The 20,689-nt window shown below is 47.9% G+C and overlaps 1 protein-coding gene across 2 annotated transcripts in view; it reads left to right on the top strand.

Annotated features, from left to right (window-relative positions):
- Nucleotides 1–20,689, top strand: part of HEATR1 (HEAT repeat containing 1) — a 100,924-nt gene that overhangs the window by 31,403 nt on the left and 48,832 nt on the right. For both annotated transcript variants that reach the window (XM_077282903.1, XM_077282904.1), the window contains exons 14-22: nucleotides 4,193–4,281; nucleotides 7,750–7,961; nucleotides 8,143–8,264; nucleotides 9,399–9,584; nucleotides 9,735–9,918; nucleotides 14,190–14,338; nucleotides 14,499–14,682; nucleotides 15,425–15,597; nucleotides 15,758–15,913. In XM_077282903.1, the coding sequence (XP_077139018.1) occupies nucleotides 4,193–4,281; nucleotides 7,750–7,961; nucleotides 8,143–8,264; nucleotides 9,399–9,584; nucleotides 9,735–9,918; nucleotides 14,190–14,338; nucleotides 14,499–14,682; nucleotides 15,425–15,597; nucleotides 15,758–15,913 (1,455 nt within the window). The remainder of the gene's footprint in view (nucleotides 1–4,192; nucleotides 4,282–7,749; nucleotides 7,962–8,142; nucleotides 8,265–9,398; nucleotides 9,585–9,734; nucleotides 9,919–14,189; nucleotides 14,339–14,498; nucleotides 14,683–15,424; nucleotides 15,598–15,757; nucleotides 15,914–20,689) is intronic.

Raw genomic sequence — 20,689 nt, 5'->3', positions numbered from 1 at the left:
TTCGCAAGGGTCATGGTGGCTGTCATCTTGCACCTAGAGGCGTGGTCGTCCTATCCTGTTTGACCGACTGTTTACCCACCCTTGCAGGACTACCCTAAGTCGTCTATATCACTTGCGATACCCTCTCACCTGGGCTGGTGGCTAGACGTAGACTACTCCTCATTTCCAGCCCAGCAGATATCCTTTTTTGAGGATGATCCAGTATTCTTCCAGAAGGGTGGTAAATCTCCCTCCAGACAAGGTCATGGTTTTTCAACAGGGAGCTCGCGCTCTTGCTCACTCCCCCCCCCCTCATTTCATTTGATTTACTGGGAGGGTTCCAAAAAAAAAAAAAAAAAAAAAAAAAACAACGGAGACGACAATGGAAACAGTTTCCTTTGCTTCGTTAGTTTTCAGCAAGTCAAGCAGCTTTTCAGACGATAGTCTCTGAGCTCCTTCTTCATCCGGAGTTTTTTCTCCCGGTTCCATGGTTACTAGTAACTTCCAATGCCAGTCCTCTTCTCCCGATCATTGCTCTGGAGATCTCAAGGGTAGTCCTATAGTAGGTCCACTCCTTATGGCGGGTCAACCCATCCGAATTCAATTGGACAACGCCACGGCTGTCATACGTCAATCATCTAGCGAGTACCCACGTTCAAGCACCATGGCCAAAGTACCTCACATGGGCCGAGATCTATCACTCGGTGATCTTGGCAGTTCATATCCCAGAAGTAGAACTCTGGGCTGCGAACATATTTAGCCGTCAGGGTTTCACCTCAAGTGAGTGGGAACTTCACCGGAAGTATTCCATCAGACCCGCCTTCACTGGAGCTCTACAGTTGTAGCTCGGATGGCGTCCTGACTGATCGCCGGTGTACTGGAGTTGGTTGTTCGGCCTCGAGATCCAGGAGCCTTCGCACTGCATGCTCCGGTTATTCCGTGGTACCAGTTTCCACTTCCGAAAGCTTTTCAGAAGCAGAAAGGGCCCCAGTGATCCTCGGAAATCCGTACTGACCACGTCAGTTCGCTTGCGGAGCTGGTAGCTTTCTGTATTTCTGCAACAAAACTGCAAGTAGGGACCACCTCGCAGGATGTTTTTCACATGTAATTCTTCCCTTTTGCATACCGTTAGATCACTGGGATCTATTCTCTTAGGGAAGGTTGCCCCCCTTTTCTCTCGGCGATATCCTCATCCTGACGAGTCTTCGGTGCTAACGGGTCTTTTTCAGTCTTTTTTCTCTTATTTCCTTCAAGGTTGTCCTCAAGCCTTCCCTGTCCCTAGTTACCAAGGTGGTATTGTATTACTACTGTCATGAGGGCATAGTTCCTCCCTCATCTCTTTTGGCATCACTCCACAAAATGGAATGAGGTCCCCATATTCCGGACAGAGCAAGTGCTCTGAGTAGGTATGTCTTGAGGACGGCGTCCTTCCGAAGGTTGGACACTGTATCTTGGGTTTCCTACCGGTAAGAGGAAGGCTTCCTGACTTTTACAGGAAGGGTTTGGCCGTCTCCATCGGCCATTTAGCCTGGTGTATTCTTTCACCATCCAGTAGTCCTTCCGTGTTAGATGACAGCCTATCTCCCCGTCTATCGTGGGTTCCAGGCACCAGGCGTCAACAAGACACGCCTGCAAGCTTGCGGATTCGTCCAGTCCGCATGCATTCTTGAAGCATTATAATTCCCAGACTTCCACAGATGTGACTCTGGGCAGGCGGACTCTGCAGGCCGCGGTGGCGCACTTGTAAGTAGCGGTTACACAGAGCCTGATCTGATGTTGTCCCCACCCAGGGACTGCTTTGGTACGTCCCACGGTCTGTGTCCCCCAATGAGGCGTAGGAGAAAAGGAGATTTTTGTTTACTTACCGTAAAATCTTTTTCTCCGAGCCAATCATTGGGGGACACAGCTCCCACCCTAGTATTGGCTTATGCTTGTTTTTACAATCCGATATGCTATACTCTCATATATAATATGACATGCTGTAAGCTAATATGTTGTTACTGTTCTCCTACTGCTTTTTGCACCGAACTGGTTAGCTGAGGGCCAGCAGGAGGGTGTATACTGCAGGGGAGGAGCTAACTTTCTTTGTATCACTTAGTGTCCTCCTAGTGGCAGCAGCATAACACCCACGGTCTGTGTCCCCCAATGATTGGCTCGGAGAAAAAGATTTTACGGTAAGTAAACAAAAATCTCCTTTTTGAAGATTTCGATGGTAGGTGAGAGTCTGATATGTTGTGGTAGAGAGTTCCAGAGTAGGGGTGATGCGCCAGAGAAATCTTGTATGCGATTGTGGGAAGAGGAGATAAGAGGGGAGTAGAGAAGGAGATCTAGTGAGGATTGGAGGTTGCGTGTAGGTAAGTACCGGGAGACGAGGTCACAGATGTATGGAGGAGACAGGTTGTGGATGGCTTTGTATGTCATGGTTAGGCTTTTGTACTGGAGTCTCTGGGCAATGGGGAGCCAGTGAGGGGATTGACAGAGGGGAGAGGCCGGGGAATAGCGGGGGGACAGGTGGATTAGTCGGGCAGCAGAGTTTAGAATAGATTGGAGGGGTGCGAGAGTGTTCGAGAGGGGGCCACAGAGCAGGAGGTTACAGTAGTCGAGGCGGGAGATTATGAGGGCATGGACTAGGGTTTTTGCAGATTCTTGGTTTAGGAATGTACGGATCTGTGAAATATTATTTAGTTGAAGGCGGCAGGAAGTGGAAAGGGCTTGGATATGCGGTTTGAAGGAGAGATCAGTGTCAAGGATTACCCCAAGACAGCAAGCTTGTGGGACTGGGGAGAGTGGGCAGCCGTTTACTGTAATGAATAGGTACGTTGGGGGGGTTGCATGAGATGGAGGAAAGACGATGAATTCTGTTTTGTCCATATTAAGTTTTAGAAATCTAGCGGAGAAGGAGGATGAAATAGTGGACAGACATTGAGGGATTCTGGTTAGTAGGGAGGTGATATCTGGTCCAGAGATGTAGATCTGTGTGTCGTCAGCATAGAGATGATACTGAAAACCGTGAGATTCTATGAGCTGTCCCAGGCCAAAAGTGTAAATGGAGAAGAGCAGGGGCCCTAGGACTGAACCTTGCGGGACTCCGACAGATAAGGGGAGAGGTGAGGGAATGGTGTGTGAATGGGAGACGCTGAATGTCCGGTCAGTTAGGTATGACGAGATCCAGGATAGGGCCAAGTCTGTGATGCCAAGGGATGAGAGGATCCGCAGCAACAGGGAATGGTCGACTGTGTCAAAGGCAGAGGACAGGTCCCGGAGGAGGAGGATAGAGTAGTGTCGCTTGCTCTTGGTGGTTAATAGGTCATTGGTGACCTTAGTTAGGGCAGTTTCAGTGGAGTGGTGTGACCGGAAGCCTGATTGTAAGCAGTCGAAGAGGGAGAAGGAAGATAGATGGGAGGACAGTTCAAGATGGACATGTTGTTCCAGTAGTTTTGAGGCATTATGATGGGAGAAGTGATATAGGGCGATAGCTCGATACAGAGGATGGGTCAAGAGAGGGCTTTTGGAGGATGGGTGTGATTGAGGCATGTTTAAAGCTTGAGGGGAAAACACCAGTTGTTAGTGATAGGTTGAAGAGATGGGTTAGGGTTGGGATGAAGACTGTGGCGAGGTTTGGGAAGAAGTGGGAAGAGATCGGGTCAAGTGCACAGGTGGTGAGATGCGATCTTGAGAGTAGAGTGGAGAGTCGATCTTCTGTAATGGTGGAGGGCTGGGCAGTTGGGAGGAAGGGCTCTGGGGGTTGTCGACTAAAACGGTCTCTGATGTTCTCAGAATCAGAATGTTCTGTAATCAGAAAAAAGACCTGATAGATTCGTAACCGTTTTGCATGTTACTGATCTTAAGGACTAAATAGACACTGCAGCAGTCAAATCGTAGAAAACTCTGTGAAGATTTATGAAATTGCTTAATTCCGCATTTAGGAGGCAAAGTAACAATAAAAATATTTGAGATCGTGTACATGGCATTTAAATTGTGGTCCACCTCTGCACTGAAGATACATTGAATGGGTGCATGCATTGTCTTGCGGTTTGTCATTTGTTGGGGGTCCCAAAAGTGGGACCCAGACTGATGTAACTGTGGAAATGGAACTTGCTTTTTACCAACTTATTTAGTGGTTTTGGTACCATTGCAGTCATATATGGAGTTTGGCCACAACCTGCTGGTTGCTGAGTAATAAGAGCCAATCTAACAATTCTGCTCTTTCCAGCTCTACCTCGGCCGCTTCACTACAGAAGAAATGGTCTCGGTGCTGCTCAGCCTATTTGATCGTGCAGATCTGTCGGAGGGTGGTGGCTGGTAAGCTATTTCTTTTCTCCATTGCTTCGATCACTTTATTCTTTAGAATACTATTCTCATTCAGTTTGTAGTCTATAAGACGTGTTGTATGTATTTCTGTTCTCGTCTGGTACAAGTGGAGAATTGCAAATGGACAATGAATTATACCAACGAGAGTTGGTGTGAATGGACTTGCAGGACCTGGTCTATTGGCCTTGTCCGTAACCAGTGGCCGTCAGACGGGAGCCTTGAGAACCGCCTGTCATCCGATGGCATCCCCAGCTCCTCCTTTGATTAGCTGATGCTCCTTTATGATTGCAGATCACTGCCAAAGATCACTGATGTGGTGAATGGACTGGATTCTGCAAATGGATTTGCTCCAACTTTAGTACCAACTATATCACTTGACACTAAGGCTACTTTCAGACATAGCGCATTTTTGAGCGCTATTTTGCGGGCGCTTTTCAAAAATGCGCAATGTCATTTTCGTCTGCCGGCAAAGTGAATGAGAAATTCACTTTGCCGTTCAGACACACCGCAAAAAAACGCGGCGCTTTTGTCTGCAAACACGCCGGCGTAAAAAGAATTGACATGTCAATTCTTTACGCAGCGGCGTGTCTGCGTATCCCCCTAGGGCCCCATATTACCGTCCACACACAGCGCCTTTGTCCTGGGTGTCGGCGTCTTTGTACGGAGGGGTTGACACCCAGGACCGGACGTGACGTCGGACAGGAAGAGGGAAGCCCCCGCCCCCCAGTGAAGCAGCATGGAGTCCGTGTGTGTGTGTGTGTGTGTGTGTGTGTGTGTGTGTGTGTGTGCGCGCGTGTGTGTCCCCATGCGACGCTAGTGCCACCATTGTGCTAAGTCGCCGTATGGGACTACTACTCCCATCCGGTATTAGGATGGGAGAGTTGTCCCTGTGTCCGGCGACTTAGCACAATTGTAAAGTTACACAAAACACCTACACACAATACACATACATGACACACAGTACAGTACATATAACACAGAGTATATACTCACCAACAGCACACTTGTAGGCGAAGCCCTCGATCCTCCAGGAAAAAATCCAAAAATAATAAACCAAATTCATACTCCCTGTCCGCAGAATCCATAAAACGAGTGTCCCACGCCGATCGGCTGCTCTCCGGCAATACACTGCCAGGAGCGAAGCTCCTAGCAGTGTATCGCGTACTGTTCCGGAGTTCAATGGCTCCGGCGTCTCGGTTAACAGCAGTACAGCTGCGTTGAACTTTCCCACGCAGCACTGCCGTTAAGCGAGAGTGCCGGGGTCAATGACCGCCGGTAAACTCGCTCGCGCATGCGCAGTGACACACCGACAGGAACTATGGCTCCTGTCAGTGTGTTGCTGCAGCCGTGGAGAGCAGACATATCTCTGGATGTGTCTGTTCTCCATGGAAAATCTTGATACGTGGCACTTAAATATGTGGCAATTAAATACGTGACACGTGGCACTTATACGTGATACGTGTCACTTAAATACATGGCACTGAAATACGTGATACGTGGCACTTTGATACGTGGCACGTGTCACTTAAATACGTGGCACTGAAATATGTGGCACGTGGCACTTTGCTTCGTGGCACGTGTCTCTTAAATACGTGGCACTGAAATATGTGGCACGTGGCACTTTGATGCGTGGCACTTTGATACGTGGCACTGAAATATGTGGCACGTGGCACTTTGATACGTGGCGCGTGTCACTTAAATACGTGGCACGTGACACTGAAATATGTGGCACGTGGCACTTTGATACGTGGCACGTGGCTCCTTGATACGTGGCACGTGGCACTGAAATATGTGGCACGTGGCACTTTGATACGTGGCACGTGTCACTTAAATACGTGGCACTGAAATATGTGGCACGTGGCACTTTGATACGTGGCACGTGGCACTGAAATATGTGGCACGTGGCACTTTGATACGTGGCACTGAAATATGTGGCACGTGGCACTTTGATACGTGGCACTTTGATATGTGGCACTGAAATACGTGATACGTGGCACTGAAATACGTGGCACGTGGCACTGAAATACGTGATACGTGGCACTTAAATACGTGGCACGTGGCACTGAAATACGTGGCACTGAAATACGTGGCACTGAAATACGTGGCACGTGGCACTGAAATACGTGGCACTGAAATACGTGGCACTGAAATACGTGGCACTGAAATACGTGGCACTGAAATATGTGGCACTGAAATACGTGGCACTGAAATACGTGATACGTGGCAAAGAAATACGTGGCACTTAAATACGTGGCACTTAGGCTATGTTCACATTTGCGTTGTGCGCCGCATGCGTCCTTTTTTTGATTGATTTTGGACTCAGCAAAAATGCAACTTGCTGCGTCCTCTGCGGCCGGATGCGTGCGCTGCAGTGACGCATGCGGCGCAAAACGCAAGTGCGACGCATGTCCATGCGCCCCCATGTTAAATATAGGGGCACATGACGCATGCGGCGCCCGACGCTGCGGCGCAGACCGCAAATGTGAACGTAGACTTAAATAGCTGGATAGAGCTGGATCCGCGGGCTATGATCTGGCCTACGCTCAGCACTCTGCGGAGCGCTGTCATTCAAAACACGTCCACTCATTTTGGTGTTTAGTCCCAAAATGGAGGATGGAAGAAGAAAAGGGTTGGACAAGGAAATGACATCATTTCTTTTTTTTTTTTCCCCCACTGCAGTTAAAGCTTTATTTGTGTCAAACACAGACAATCTGCAGAGAAAACTGCATAAAAAACCGCACTAAAAACCGCATCAAAAACCGCATCAAAAACGCACCAAAAACGCACCTGCGTTTTCTGCCAAGAGCTGCGGTTTTTGTCCTGAAAAAAAAGGATTGAAATCAGGATCGTGTGAACATACCCTTACCATACAGGGTTACGAGGGGGGGCGTCTGACTGACGCCTGCCCTAGTAACCTGGGGTTAGTGACAGTGGGGTTAGTAAACCCCAGCTGATGTCTGTTCCGCTTGCTGAGGCGTCTTTGGCTCAAGGCCATTGCAGCTGGCAGAATCGACATGATGTTAACTCCAGTGTGTATTGTATTCTGAGTCATAAAGACAGGAAATGACCTCAATGACTCTTTTTTTTTTTTTCCCCTTTTTTTTTTTTTCAAACAAACTTTATTTTCAGTACACAATGCTGAAAAAAACGCAGCTGCAAAAAACGCAGCAAAAAACGCTGTGTGTGAAAGCAGCTGCGTTTTTTGCCTGCGTAAAAAAACGCAGGTAAAGCAGCAGCAAAATACGCGCGCGTAAAAATACGCAGCAAATATGCTGTATGTGAAAGTAGCCTAAGAGGCTTAGGCCCCAATTCATCAAGACTGACGCTAGGGGCAGGAGTGGCATGACATGCCATTTGCTGACGAATTCACACCACCACTGGAGACTAGTGCAGCTTTTTTTTGTGGTTTGCTTTTCTTATCCCTCTTAGGTTATGGCTTCATTACGTTTTCTCTTACAGGAACAAAGCTATTGAAGAAGCTACAGAACTTATAGTCCAAGACCTTTCAATCACCGATCATCCTGAGCTGTGTGACAGAGTTATAATGGCCGTAATCCCACACATGGTATTCATAAACAACCAGGTCGACTCTGCAGAGAGCACCATGGCTGTGTACCTGGGCCGGAGTGGTGTTTGTCGCCTGCACCCATTACTAAAAGGCTGGCCAGAAGGTATATGTCTGTTTCTCATTTATTCGAGCCTGTACATTACATCATATGGAACACTTTAGTCCTTGTAGTTTGTTTTTTTGGACATTTTATGGCGGGATGTTGGGTTAGCAGTCAGTTTTCATTAACAGTGATGAGTCCTGAACCTCAAATTAACGCCTTGTTTATCTCTATTTACCCACAGCCCTTAATGGGAGTTTGGAAAAGTCTCAGCCTGGAAATTGTGCAGTGGTCGTAAACTGCAATTTCTCTCAGCTCTTGTCTGACAATATGGCTGCCATGGACACACCGGCAGTTTTAAAGATGGTGCGTAGCAAGTTTTCTCTGCTGATTCCTGAAATTAGTACAATTCTGGGGCTACCAGCACCCCACTGCCAAAGGTTTATGGGAGAATGGTGAAAAGTGAAATGGTGGTGACAGCAAGGAGATGCAAATCTATGGAGCGCATGATGTGTCCCTCTATGCCAGTGTTCTCCATCTCCGGTCCTCAAGAGCCACCAACAGGCCATGTTTTCAGTATCTCCCTAGTATTGCACAGGTGATAATTGCATCACCTGTGCAATACTAAGAAAATCCTGAAAACATGACCTGTTGGTGGCTCTTGAGGACCGGAGTTGGGGAACACTGCTCTATGGGATGGTGAAGGCAAGGTGGAGGACTTCCATGCCACATAAGGAATAATTCATTACAGCAGACATGATGCAGGTTGTGTCGGCTTCCTATAGACACTGCTATGAAACAGAGCTGCCTAGCGTTTGATGAGGGGTATAATCCACCAGGTAGAGCCAATTTTTTTCACCTAGTGTCCATCTACTTTTTCGCATGGCATATACCCATGGTCTTGTCCTCTCTTCCACCTCCTCCCATGTATACAACAAGAAACATTTTTTATGTTAAGTGCAAAAATTCAGTCTTATTTCTGAATTTTACCTACCATGACTCAAAAGATTTATTATAAGATGTGTTCGTTTGTGGCACAAGGACAGGTTAAAGTTGAGCCATATTTAGAGGTATAATCCAGTTCTTCTCAGTATCACACTGGGAAACTGTCAGTGACGCCACAAATACCAGCTGACATGCAGGAGTAGCTGACATCACCCACCCACGTAGCTGACATCACCCACCCACAATATTCAGAATTAGACAGGTGCGCTATAGCGGTCGCTCGTGCACTCTGATACAAAAGTGAGCGGCGGTGGATTAACTCTTTAATAAATGTTTTGCAGCTACTTTCTACTGGGATATTAAACCTCAGTCTTGGTCAATTGCCCAATATTCTCTCCCTTGTAATTACCTTGGGACCTTTTGCACAAATGTTCTTCCCAGTATCTATTATAGACCTGCTAGAGTAAAACAGTTTATAACAACATAACTTTTTTTGCACGGTTCTCATGTTGCTTTTATTGCATTATATCAATTAATCTTTTCTGCTCTTTATAGGTTGATGAATTGCTGCATTTAACAGACAAGGACATGGTCCTGGTAAGACAGAAGGTGACGTGTCATGTTCTTATCCATGCCCTGGAGACGGTGTGCTCTAGCACCCTGGACCCTGAGCTGCGGCTCTCAATGAGGCTTTTTCAGCTGCTTGACAAGAAGCTGAGGAACGTGCTGGCTCTAGTACAGGCAAGTTATCCATCTACTCAGTGCCGATGTCCCTCATCATAGGGAATGAAGCCTGGAAAGTAAATTGGTGTTAAGAGACTATGTTGTGTCGTTGGTGCATGATATATGTATGATATGATCCTTACTGGTGTTATCAATGTGTTACTACAGGACATAGAGGATAAGTGGCTGCTGGATAAATCTAGTGGTGAGCAGCTTCATAGAATTGTGCTGACGGGCTATATCGAGAAGCTTAATGCTGGGGAGAGTGCAGGCATGGAGGAGGCCGTTTTGCTGCTTTTTACATTAAAGAACTTCCTGAAGAGACTAAAATGTCCCAAATCGTTCCCTAATGGTGAGAAAAAAAGTATTTCTAATCTTGAATATCTTAGTGCTTGTTGGCAAATAATTATTTTCTAGTTGGTGTCACTGTTCTTAAGAATTCTTAGTCCAGTTTGGCATCTAAAAATCTTTTCGGAGGAGGAAGAAAAAAGGATTTTTGGATTCTCCCTAAAATCTATCTCGTAGCCTTCATTCGGGGACACAACCGTGTGGTTTAGGCTGACACTAAGAATTACAGCCTGAAGAGAAATTTGGCTCATCCTCAACAGGCTAAACCCGCCTACTGACATTAAGTTATTTGGCTAGTGAGAAAAACAGTAGGAGAAGCTAAGAAAATTATGAATACGCGTAGCCAATGGGGCCACAGACAAAAAAAAAATTTGGTGCCGTGTACACCAATGAAGCCTACGAGAAAGGGATTTTACGGCAAGATGGGACACAAAAGAAATCCGGGGACGTCGTAGAGATGGGAACTAGTGATGAGGGAACGTGCTCAGATAAGGTGCTATCCATGCTCAGGTGCTAACCTAGTGACTGCGGCGTGCTTGAATAATGTTTGAGTCCCCGGCTAGCACCCGAGCAGGCTCCGATAACACCAAGCACGTTCGGTCATCACTAATGGAAGCACATATGAAGGCATAAGGTATATCCGTCAGGCAGTCGCCTGAGTAACTGCTGTTTGCAGCACCTTTCTGCACAGACTCTCATCCGCCTAGTCAAAAATGTGAACCTTAGAAGTATGATGGTGGACAGTCCAGGAAACCCCCAGTGCCCGGTTGGAATGAAGCTTAACCCCTGGCATGGGTGATTTTTATTTTTTATTTTTTATTAGCTTTGTAAACTTCCGGAATGGCAAACCGAATCCAGCGGGCAATGGTCACCCTAGAGGCAGAAAGAATGACAAACTGGGAATTTGAATGTCCAGACAGTGTAAGGTTCTCCCACTGCATCAAAGGGAGAAGGCAGAATGATCTATTTGTTAACATGGAAAGAGGAGACCATCTTGAAAAGGAACAAGGGTACCAGATGCAAAACCACATTGTCAAATGAAGGACTAGACATGAAGAGCAGCAGGACAGAGCCACAAGTTCTGATACTTTCCTGATAGAAGTAATCATTATCAGGAACACCACCTTCCAGGAAAGGCGAGCAGGAGACAAAGGGCAAAGACTGTGTCCGCACCGGTACCTGCATGCTGACTGTGATAGTAGAAGAAAATGTCCTGCCATCCAGGCGACTGAGGATATGGCCTGACCACTTGCAGACTGAGCACTTCTTCTTTTCAGTGGATGCTATAGAGGGGCTCAACCCACTGTTTCCAGATCTAGAGGAGTTAAGAGAAGATTAGTTGAAAAATAAATAACACCATTGGCAGAAACTTTTGTGGAGACTTTAAACCACATGTCTGCCTGGTGTAGCCTGCTGAGGAGGAGACAACTATTTTGCTTAGGTTGTAATTCTTAGTGTCGGCCTCCTGAAGGCAGCAGTGAACGCCTCATGTTTTCCTGTCTTCCCTAATGAAGCGCCTGAGAAATGTAGCTTCTGTAGGCAAAACTGATATTGCAATATGCAGGAATATAGCCAACTGCAAGGCGAAGTACATTACGTGCAGAAAGATATTTAGAGGTTATCCTATATCATATATTTATTGTTTATCCATAATATATGCCATAAATGTGTTGTAGATGGAGGTCCCACCAATGGAACCTGCATCTATGCTGTAAATCAGGTGGTCAGAATTCTTATTCATCCATATGAGACTTCCAGAGCACATCTCCACTCAGCACCGAAGGCGACTGTGTCCAGGTTTTGAGATAGTTGTGGGACCAGTATCTACTATGCATGAATGTATGTGCCCCGTTAGATCCTGCATGTACTTCCGATGTACTCTCTGATTGTAAACATATATTCTTTGGTATATAATAGTGTTAGAAAATGTCCAAGGACACTTAATTCATTGCCGCTTGTTTTTAGTTTGGCGGCCAGGAAACAATGGGCAGCTGGTGATTTGGAGAAGGGTGTTTTGGCTACTGCAGTTCTTCTAATTGTATTATGGTTCAGCATCATTGTGCTATCAAAGTTTTAAACATATTTTTAAACGGATTGTTTTCCCCTATAAAAGTCATAGAAGGGAACCGGTTACGTTGGTTAACGTTATTAGACTTAACCAAATAAAATAAGCCGGTGTATGAGTGGGTATGCATGCAAAAATGTAGGATCGTGTTCATGCCGGCCATTAAGCTGATAAATATACCCTCCTGTGAGTAAATAAGTGAAAGCAATAGTGCATATAAATAACATGGGGACATATTAAACTCTGGGTAGCTATATAAACATAATGTTCCTTTGCTGGGTATCATTATCCGGGTCCTGCTTAGCCCTTACTCACATTGATGTCCCTTTGATACATGGTAAGGTTTTAATACTAGTGGTTAGGACCGTCCGGATGGGTGCACCTTGACGCTTGTGGGCTAGCACGTACGCTTTTTTTTAAATAATCCATAACGGTGCTTGCTAATTATCCTATGTTATTTATATGCACTATTGCTTTTACTTATACATACCCTGCTGTACGTAAATTCGTGTTATATTCATTTTGTTTCTATCTTAACGTTATTAGACTGCAGATGTGGAGTTAATCTTTAGGATAATAGTTGCTGCTCGGCCACCTTGCTGAAAGTGTAGCTAGTGGGAGAAAACGAACTTCATTCCTCCTGGGAGCCACCAGCTTTCAGTCATAAAGGCTTGATGGAGCTGCTAGTCACCAGTCAGTAAACGGTGAAAGGTGACACAGTAATGGCATTTGGGGACATGACAGATTCGCTTTAAAGCCCACACTTCTTACTGAATTAAAGAGAACCTGTCGGCACAATGTTCTAATGTCAAGACATGGCTGTAATAGCAGTGTAATACTGATTATTGATAACTTTGGTAAAGAAATCTGCTTTGGGTTCTACTTTTTAAACTTTTTAATTTTCTGCTGCTTGATTTCGGTAAACGGGACTGTGCTCTGGTCTCCTCCTTGTCTGTGATTCCTGGCCCCTCAGCTACCTCCGGTCTGTGATTCCTGGCCCCTCAGCTACCTCCGGTCTGTGATTCCTGGCCCCTCAGCTACCTCCGGTCTGTGATTCCTGGCCCCTCAGCTACCTCCGGTCTATGATTCCTGGCCCCTCAGCTACCTCCGGTCTATGATTCCTGGCCCCTCAGCTACCTCCGGTCTGTGATTCCTGGCCCCTCAGCTACCTCCGGTCTGTGATTCCTGGCCCATCTGCTACCTCCAATCTGTGATGCCTGGCCCCTCTGCTACCTCCGGTCTATGATTCCTGGCTCCTCAGCTACCTCTGGTCTGTGATTCCTGGCCCATCTGCTACCTCCGATCTGTGATGCCTGGCCCCTCAGCTACCTCCGGTCTATGATTCCTGGCTCCTCAGCTACCTCCGGTCTGTGATTCCTGGCCCCTCAGCTACCTCTGGTCTGTGATTCCTGGCCCTTAGCTACCTCTGGTCTATGATTCCTGGCCCCTCAGCTACCTCCGGTCTGTGATTCCTGGCCCCTCAGCTACCTCTGGTCTGTGATTCTTGGCCCCTCCCTAACTCCTGTCTGCGATTCCAAGCCCATCTGCTACCTCCGGTCTGTGATTCCTGGCCCCTCAGCTACCTCCGGTCTATGATTCCTGGCCCCTCAGCTACCTCCGGTCTATGATTCCTGGCCCCTCTGCTACCTCCGATCTGTGATGCCTGGCCCCTACGATACCTCCGGTCTGTGAATGAGCTGCCTCGTCTGTAGGAAATCTCAGCAATGACCTGTCATTCACAGATCGGAGGAGAAGACCTATTTAGTAGGAAACTTCAAATGCTGATTACAGAAAACCAACAGGGCTGATTTCATCACCAGATGTATCAGTGTAGTCTGTATTCTTGCCAACTATGGCCGTGTCTTTACTGTACATTGCAAAATCATACTGACAGGTTCTCTTTAAGCCTGACTTGTGCTGCCGCCAGATGTGTTGTCAGTCAGGGGCTCGCTTACATTTCTGGCAACATTTATGACATTTCTGTCTTGCAAACTATGATGAATTTGACAAATGGCTTCGCACACACCCTGTCCTGCCCTGAGCTCTGCCACTGTTGCACGCTGTCCGGGACTGGCATTAAAAAAAAACAAAAAAAAAAAACAACCTCAACTGACCAACTCGTGTAATAAGGAGCTGTGGATTAGATTATGCTGATATAAACCTGTGATTATATATTTAGTATATCTTACAATTACTTATTTTTTTCGTAGGTGAAACTTGGTGGAATCCTGAAACCATGGATGACCCGAACAAGAACTACCTGCAGCTTCTCATCGGCCTGTTTGATGTGATGGTCACGGGCGCCAGTGAAGGACAGCATGTCGACAACTTCCGTGCTCTCTTGAGCATCTTCTTTTTAGTATGTCTATTGATACAATTTAGTGCCACAGTCAACATTAATGTGTCTTTCAAATAGTAAATGTGGTTGACTGAATGTGTGCTTTAAAAAAATAAAATAAATGAGTGCAAATATCAGATTAATATATCTAATACTTATTTTGTTCCCTTTTTTCACCTAGCATTGTTTAACAGGTTCTATCAAATTGTTCAGTTTCCTCTGTCTTCTCTGGACATATGGCTACAACCTCTCGAGTCCTTTGGGCTGCACAGTAAATGCAGTGTTGCAAACACAAGCCTTCTATATTGGTCAAGCCTTACTGTCATCTAAGCCAAAAAAAGAGTTGCAGTCCATTTTTTCCCCAGGTATAGTATAATTGTATTAACACCTTACATGGTTATTGTTAAAGGGGTTGTCTGGTTCAAACTGATAATTCTGCAGTCACTCTGTCTGACTAGTCCTCTGAATCCACACAATGCATGCACTGTGCGCTGCAGGAATTTGCCTGTTTCTGACCCCGGGCTAGAGGGTATGTATGCGTTATATATACTCCCGGCTAGTGCGCGTGGCCTCGCTCCATACACTTGTATTCAGCCGAGGCCACGATCCTACTAGTGATGTGGGCATGTCTGACTAGAAAGCGCGGCCTCACTCCATACAAGTGTAAGGGGAGCAAGGCTGCGCCGCTGGCCTGGAGTATGTATAACTCATACATACGGTCCCATCTCCGACTCCTGCAAATATACGCAGTGCATAGTGCATGTGCTGGGGGGATTTATAGATCAGCTGTCACACATTGACTGCGACTTATCGATTTGGACCGGACAACCCCTTTAAGCTATTGGTCTGTCCATGTAACATACGCTGGTTCCTCTCCCACTTCATGTAACGCATCTACACACGGATCCCCCAATGTATCGCGCCGCCATCCTGTCTTCTCCCAAACTCCCCCATGTAACTTGTTTTTGCTTTCTCCAAAAGAAGGGAATTCGCTTCCCATGTTTTAAAAGGTGGTTGTCTGAACTGTATAACTCAGTGTATCAAAAAATTTAATATGCCAGTCTTTTCTTTTATGACTTTTGATGATTTCATGGTTCTGTCCCACAGTGGCTGTGTCTCTGCTGGTGAACCTGGCTAATCCTATAAGAGAGGTGCGCAGAGGAGCCATTGCTTGCTTGGGTGCCCTTAACACGGTGAAGGAATCACCACTTTCCACAATCGTACAGGCAGTAATGGAGAGAACGGAAGAGATTGTCGCCGATCCTAACTATGTGGCCCAGGTATGCCACATCATAGTGATTATCTTCTCGCCTTTGACATGTAATTGTTGTATGTACGTCCTATGTCTTGAAAGCACTTTGATTTTCTTTTGTTAGATCTAAAGATCATCATGCTTTGTCTATATCACCAATGTGATTGTGCTCTTCTTTCTGTGTTCAGGCATTAGCCAGTGTTTTCGAGGAGATGCAGACATCTACCAAGGCTTCACAAAAGTTGAAAGCATTGACCGAACTCCTGAGCCTCCTCCAGAACCCCAGCTGCCCATCATATGTCAGTAAAGTTTTGCTGAAGGTTCTCCACTATGTGAATGGCGAGGTAAGTATACCTAATATTGTTGATTGCATAAACATTGAGTTGTGCAGCTAAAACAGATAGGGGTCTGTAAACTGATGCATTTTGGGTGGGAACGTTTCCATGTGCAGTAAAATGTAACTATAGGCTTTATGCCTGGGTAGGAAATTATTGTTCTTGTCCTCTCTTGGAGGCCAATATACATATACTAGATGGTGGCCCGATTCTAACGCATCGGGTATTCTAGAATATGCATGTCCACGTAGTATATTGCACAGCTCACGTAGTATATTGCCCAGACGCGTAGTATATTGCCCAGCGACGTAGTATATTGCCCAGTGACGTAGTATATTGCCCAGTGACGTAGTATACAGCACAGAGCCACGTAGTATATTGCACAGCGACGTAGTATATTGCACAGCGACGTAGTATATTGCACAGCGACGTAGTATATTGCACAGCGACGTAGTATATTGCAAAGCGACGTAGTATATTGCACAGCGACGTAGTATATTGCCCAGCCACGTAGTATATTGCCCAGTGATGTAGTATATTGCACAGCGACGTAGTATATTGCCCAGTGACGTAGTATACAGCACAGAGCCACGTAGTATATTGCACAGCCACGTAGTATATTGCCCAGCCACGTAGTATATTGCCCAGCCACGTAGTACATTGCCCAGCCACGTAGTATATTGCCCAGCCACATAGTATATTGCCCAGCCACGTAGTATATTGCCTAGCCACGTAGTATATTGCCCAGCCACGTAGTATATTGCCCAGCCACGTAGTATATTGCCCAGCCACGCAGTATATTGCACAGCCACGTAGTATATTGCACAGCCACGTAGTATATTGCCCAGCCACGTAGTATATTGCCCAGCCACGTAGTATATTGCCCAGCCACGCATTATATTGCCCAGCCACGCATTATATTGCCCAGCCACGCATTATATTGCCCAGCCACGTAGTATATTGCCCAGCCACGTAGTGTATTGCCCAGCCACGTAGTATATTGCCCAGCCACGTAGTATATTGCCCAGCCACGTAGTATATTGCCCAGCCACGTAGTATATTGCCCAGCCACGTAGTATATTGCCCAGCCACGCAGTATATTGCCCAGCCACGCAGTATATTGCCCAGCCACGCAGTATATTGCCCAGCCACGTAGTATATTGCCCAGCCACGTAGTATATTGCCCAGCCACGTATGTCACAGGTTAAAAAATAAACATACTCGCCTTCCGATCCGAGAGCGCCTTGTAGTTCTGTCGCCTGTGCGCGGTGCAGGCGGCAGCTTCCGGTCCCAGGGTGTGATGACGTCGCGGTCACATGACCGTGACGTCATGGCAGGTCCTTCTCCTGTACCATCGTTGGCAGCTGAACCTGCCGCTTGCATGGAGAGGTCACCGGAGCGTCGCGAGGAGCGAGAAAGGTGAGTATATAATTATTTATTTATTTTTTTCAATTATTTTTAACATTAGATCTTTTTACTATTGATGCTGCATAGGCAGCGTCAATAGTAAAAACTTGGTCACACAGGGTTAATAGTGGCGGTAACAGTGTGAGTTACCCGCTGCATAACGCGGTCCGTTACCGCTGGCATTAACCCTGTGTGAGTGGTGACTGCGGGGAGTATGCGGGCGCCGGGCACTGAGTGCAGGGGAGTAGGGAGGGACTAATCGGACTGTGGCCGTCGCTGATTGGTCGCGGCAGCCATGACAGGCAGCTGCCGAGACCAATCAGCGAATGAATATCCGTGACAGAAAGAAGGACAGACAGAAAGACGGAAGTGACCCTTAGACAATTATATAGTAGACACTATATGGATAAAAAGTATTGTGACACGTGCACGTTTCACACTTGAGGAACTCGTATCATACCTCCTGTAAATATTCTATATCTATAGGCATTTCTGGCCATTCATCCAGAAGACCATTTGTGAGGTCAGACACTGCTGTTGGATGAGCTGAACAGGCTGACAATTTCCATCTTAGTTAATTCCAAAGGCGTTAGATGGGGTTGAGATCAAGGTTCTGTGTGGCCAGTCAGGTTATTCTACACTAGCCCAACCATGCTTTTATGGACCTCGCTTTTTGCATACGACACATTCATGAGGAACAGAAAAGGTCCTTCACCAAACTGTTCCCATAAAGTTGGAAGTGTACTATTGTCTAAAATGTCTTGGTGTGCTGAAGCATTAAGATTTCACTTAACTGGAACTTAGATGCCTAGCCAACACCTGACAAGCCACACCATAGAATTAGACCTCCACCAAACTTAACAGTCAGGTAACTAATGGTCTCTTGGCCTTTGCTAAACCCAGACGTGTCCATCATATGCTAAACATAGAAGTGTGATGTGTCACACCACAGAACACGTGTCCACTGCTCCAAAGTCCAGTGCAGCCTTATGCCAACTCCATCCAACAATTGCCAGTATGCTTGATGCATGCATCTAATTGGCCATGGACACCCATTCCATGAACCTCTGATGTGCGGTTGTTCATATCAGTAGAGGTTTGGAGATCTGCAGTTGTTGAGTCGGCACAGCATTGGTGACTAATGCACTGTGAGCCTCAGTGACTGCGGTCTGTAACTTTTTGGTCTGCATTTCGTGGATGAGTTGCTGTGGTTCAGAAATGCTTCCACATTTTAACAAAATCTCTCACGGGAATCATGTAATATTAAGCAGGAAATTTGTTGAAATGACTTGTTACAATAGTGGCTTCTTGTTATAGGACTACACTGGTAACGGTGACATATTTTTTTTTTAAATGTTGCTAAGAAAAACAGCTTTGAGTTAGTACAAGATGGATATTTAATTAAACAAGTGGTCATATTATGACAGAAGTCATATTATTTCAGCCTGGGAGAACATCTAAACGAAGCAGAAAATATAACTACCGTATTTTTCGGACTATAAGGCGCACCCAGGTTTTAGAGGTGGAAAATAGGGAAAAAAATATTTGAAGCAAAAAAATGTGGTAAAATATTTAATAACATACTATTATATGTGGTGTTATCTAATATATAATTGCCTAGAATACTACTTCCTGCAATTTGTGCCAACTTCCGTGGCTTTGTCTGGAGCTAATGTCCGGAGCTAATGTCCGGAGATAAGTGACGTCACCAGTGTCCTACACCCAGGCAGAGCACAGGGGCCCCAGGCAGCATATGGGGCCCCAGGCAGAGCACAGTGGCCCCAGGCAGCATATGGGGCCCCAGGCAGAGCACAGTGGCCCCAGGCAGAGCACAGTGGCCCCAGGCAGAGCACAGTGGCCCCAGGCAGAGCACAGGGGCCCCAGGCAGCATATGGGGCCCCCAGGCAGAGCACAGGGGCCCCAGGCAGCATATGGGGCCCCAGGCAGAGCACAGTGGCCCTAGGCAGAGCACAGTGGCCCCAGGCAGAGCACAGGGGCCCCAGGCAGAGCACAGGGGCCCCAGGCAGAGCACAGGGGCCCCAGGCAGAGCACAGGGGCCCCAGGCAGAGCACAGGGGCCCCAGGCAGAGCACTTGGGCCCCAGGCAGAGCACAGGGGCCCCAGGCAGAGCACAGGGGCCCCAGGCAGAGCACAGGGACCCCAGGCAGAGCACAGGGGCCCCAGGCAGAGCACAGGGGCCCCAGGCAGAGCACAGGGGCCCCAGGCAGAGCACAGGGGCCCCAGGCAGAGCACAGGGGCCCCAGGCAGAGCACAGGGGCCCCAGGCAGAGCACAGGGGCCCCAGGCAGAGCACAGGGGCCCCAGGCAGAGCACAGGGGCCCCAGGCAGAGCACAGGGGCCCCAGGCAGAGCACAGGGGCCCCAGGCAGAGCACAGGGGCCCCAGGCAGAGCACAGGGGCCCCAGGCAGAGCACAGGGGCCCCAGGCAGAGCACAGGGGCCCCAGGCAGAGCACAGGGGCCCCAGGCAGAGCACAGGGGCCCCAGGCAGAGCACAGGGGCCCCAGGCAGAGCACAGGGGCCCCAGGCAGAGCACAGGGGCCCCAGGCAGAGCACAGGGGCCCCAGGCAGAGCACAGGGGCCCCAGGCAGAGCACAGGGGCCCCAGGCAGAGCACAGGGGCCCCAGGCAGAGCACAGGGGCCCCAGGCAGAGCACAGGGGCCCCAGGCAGAGCACAGGGGCCCCAGGCAGAGCACAGGGGCCCCAGGCAGAGCACAGGGGCCCCAGGCAGAGCACAGGGGCCCCAGGCAGAGCACAGGGGCCCCAGGCAGAGCACAGGGGCCCCAGGCAGAGCACAGGGGCCCCAGGCAGAGCACAGGGGCCCCAGGCAGAGCACAGGGGCCCCAGGCAGAGCACAGGGGCCCCAGGCAGCATATGGGGCCCCAGGCAGAGCACAGTGGTCCCAGGCAGAGCACAGTGGTCCCAGGCAGAGCACAGGGGCCCCAGGCAGCTTATGGGGCCCCAGGCAGAGCACAGGGGCCCCAGGCAGAACATGGGGCCCCAGGCAGAGCACAGGGGCCCCAGGCAGAGCACAGGGGCCCCAGGCAGAGCACAGGGGCCCCAGGCAGCATATGGGGCCCCAGGCAGAGCACAGGGGCCCCAGGCAGCATATGGGGCCCCAGGCAGAGCACAGCGATATTTTGGACCACTGTGTGGTGTTTCAGACCCCCTGTGTGATGTCTGGGGCCCTGTTCTTAAGTATATTAAAGATTAAAGTAACGTATATTAAAGTATATTATAGATCAAATTTGACACGTTTATGAGCACCATTGAGTGATATACTCAAGAATGACATAATTTTTCAACATTTTATGGTTTCAAACTGTAAACACTCAGAGTTTTTTTTACTTCAACCAGAAAAC

This window comes from Ranitomeya variabilis, chromosome 2 (assembly GCF_051348905.1).
Source record: "Ranitomeya variabilis isolate aRanVar5 chromosome 2, aRanVar5.hap1, whole genome shotgun sequence".
Classification (NCBI taxonomy): Eukaryota; Metazoa; Chordata; class Amphibia; order Anura; family Dendrobatidae; genus Ranitomeya; species Ranitomeya variabilis.
The sequence above is the reverse complement of the archived record's forward strand: the minus strand, read 5'-3'. Positions and strand labels throughout refer to the sequence as shown.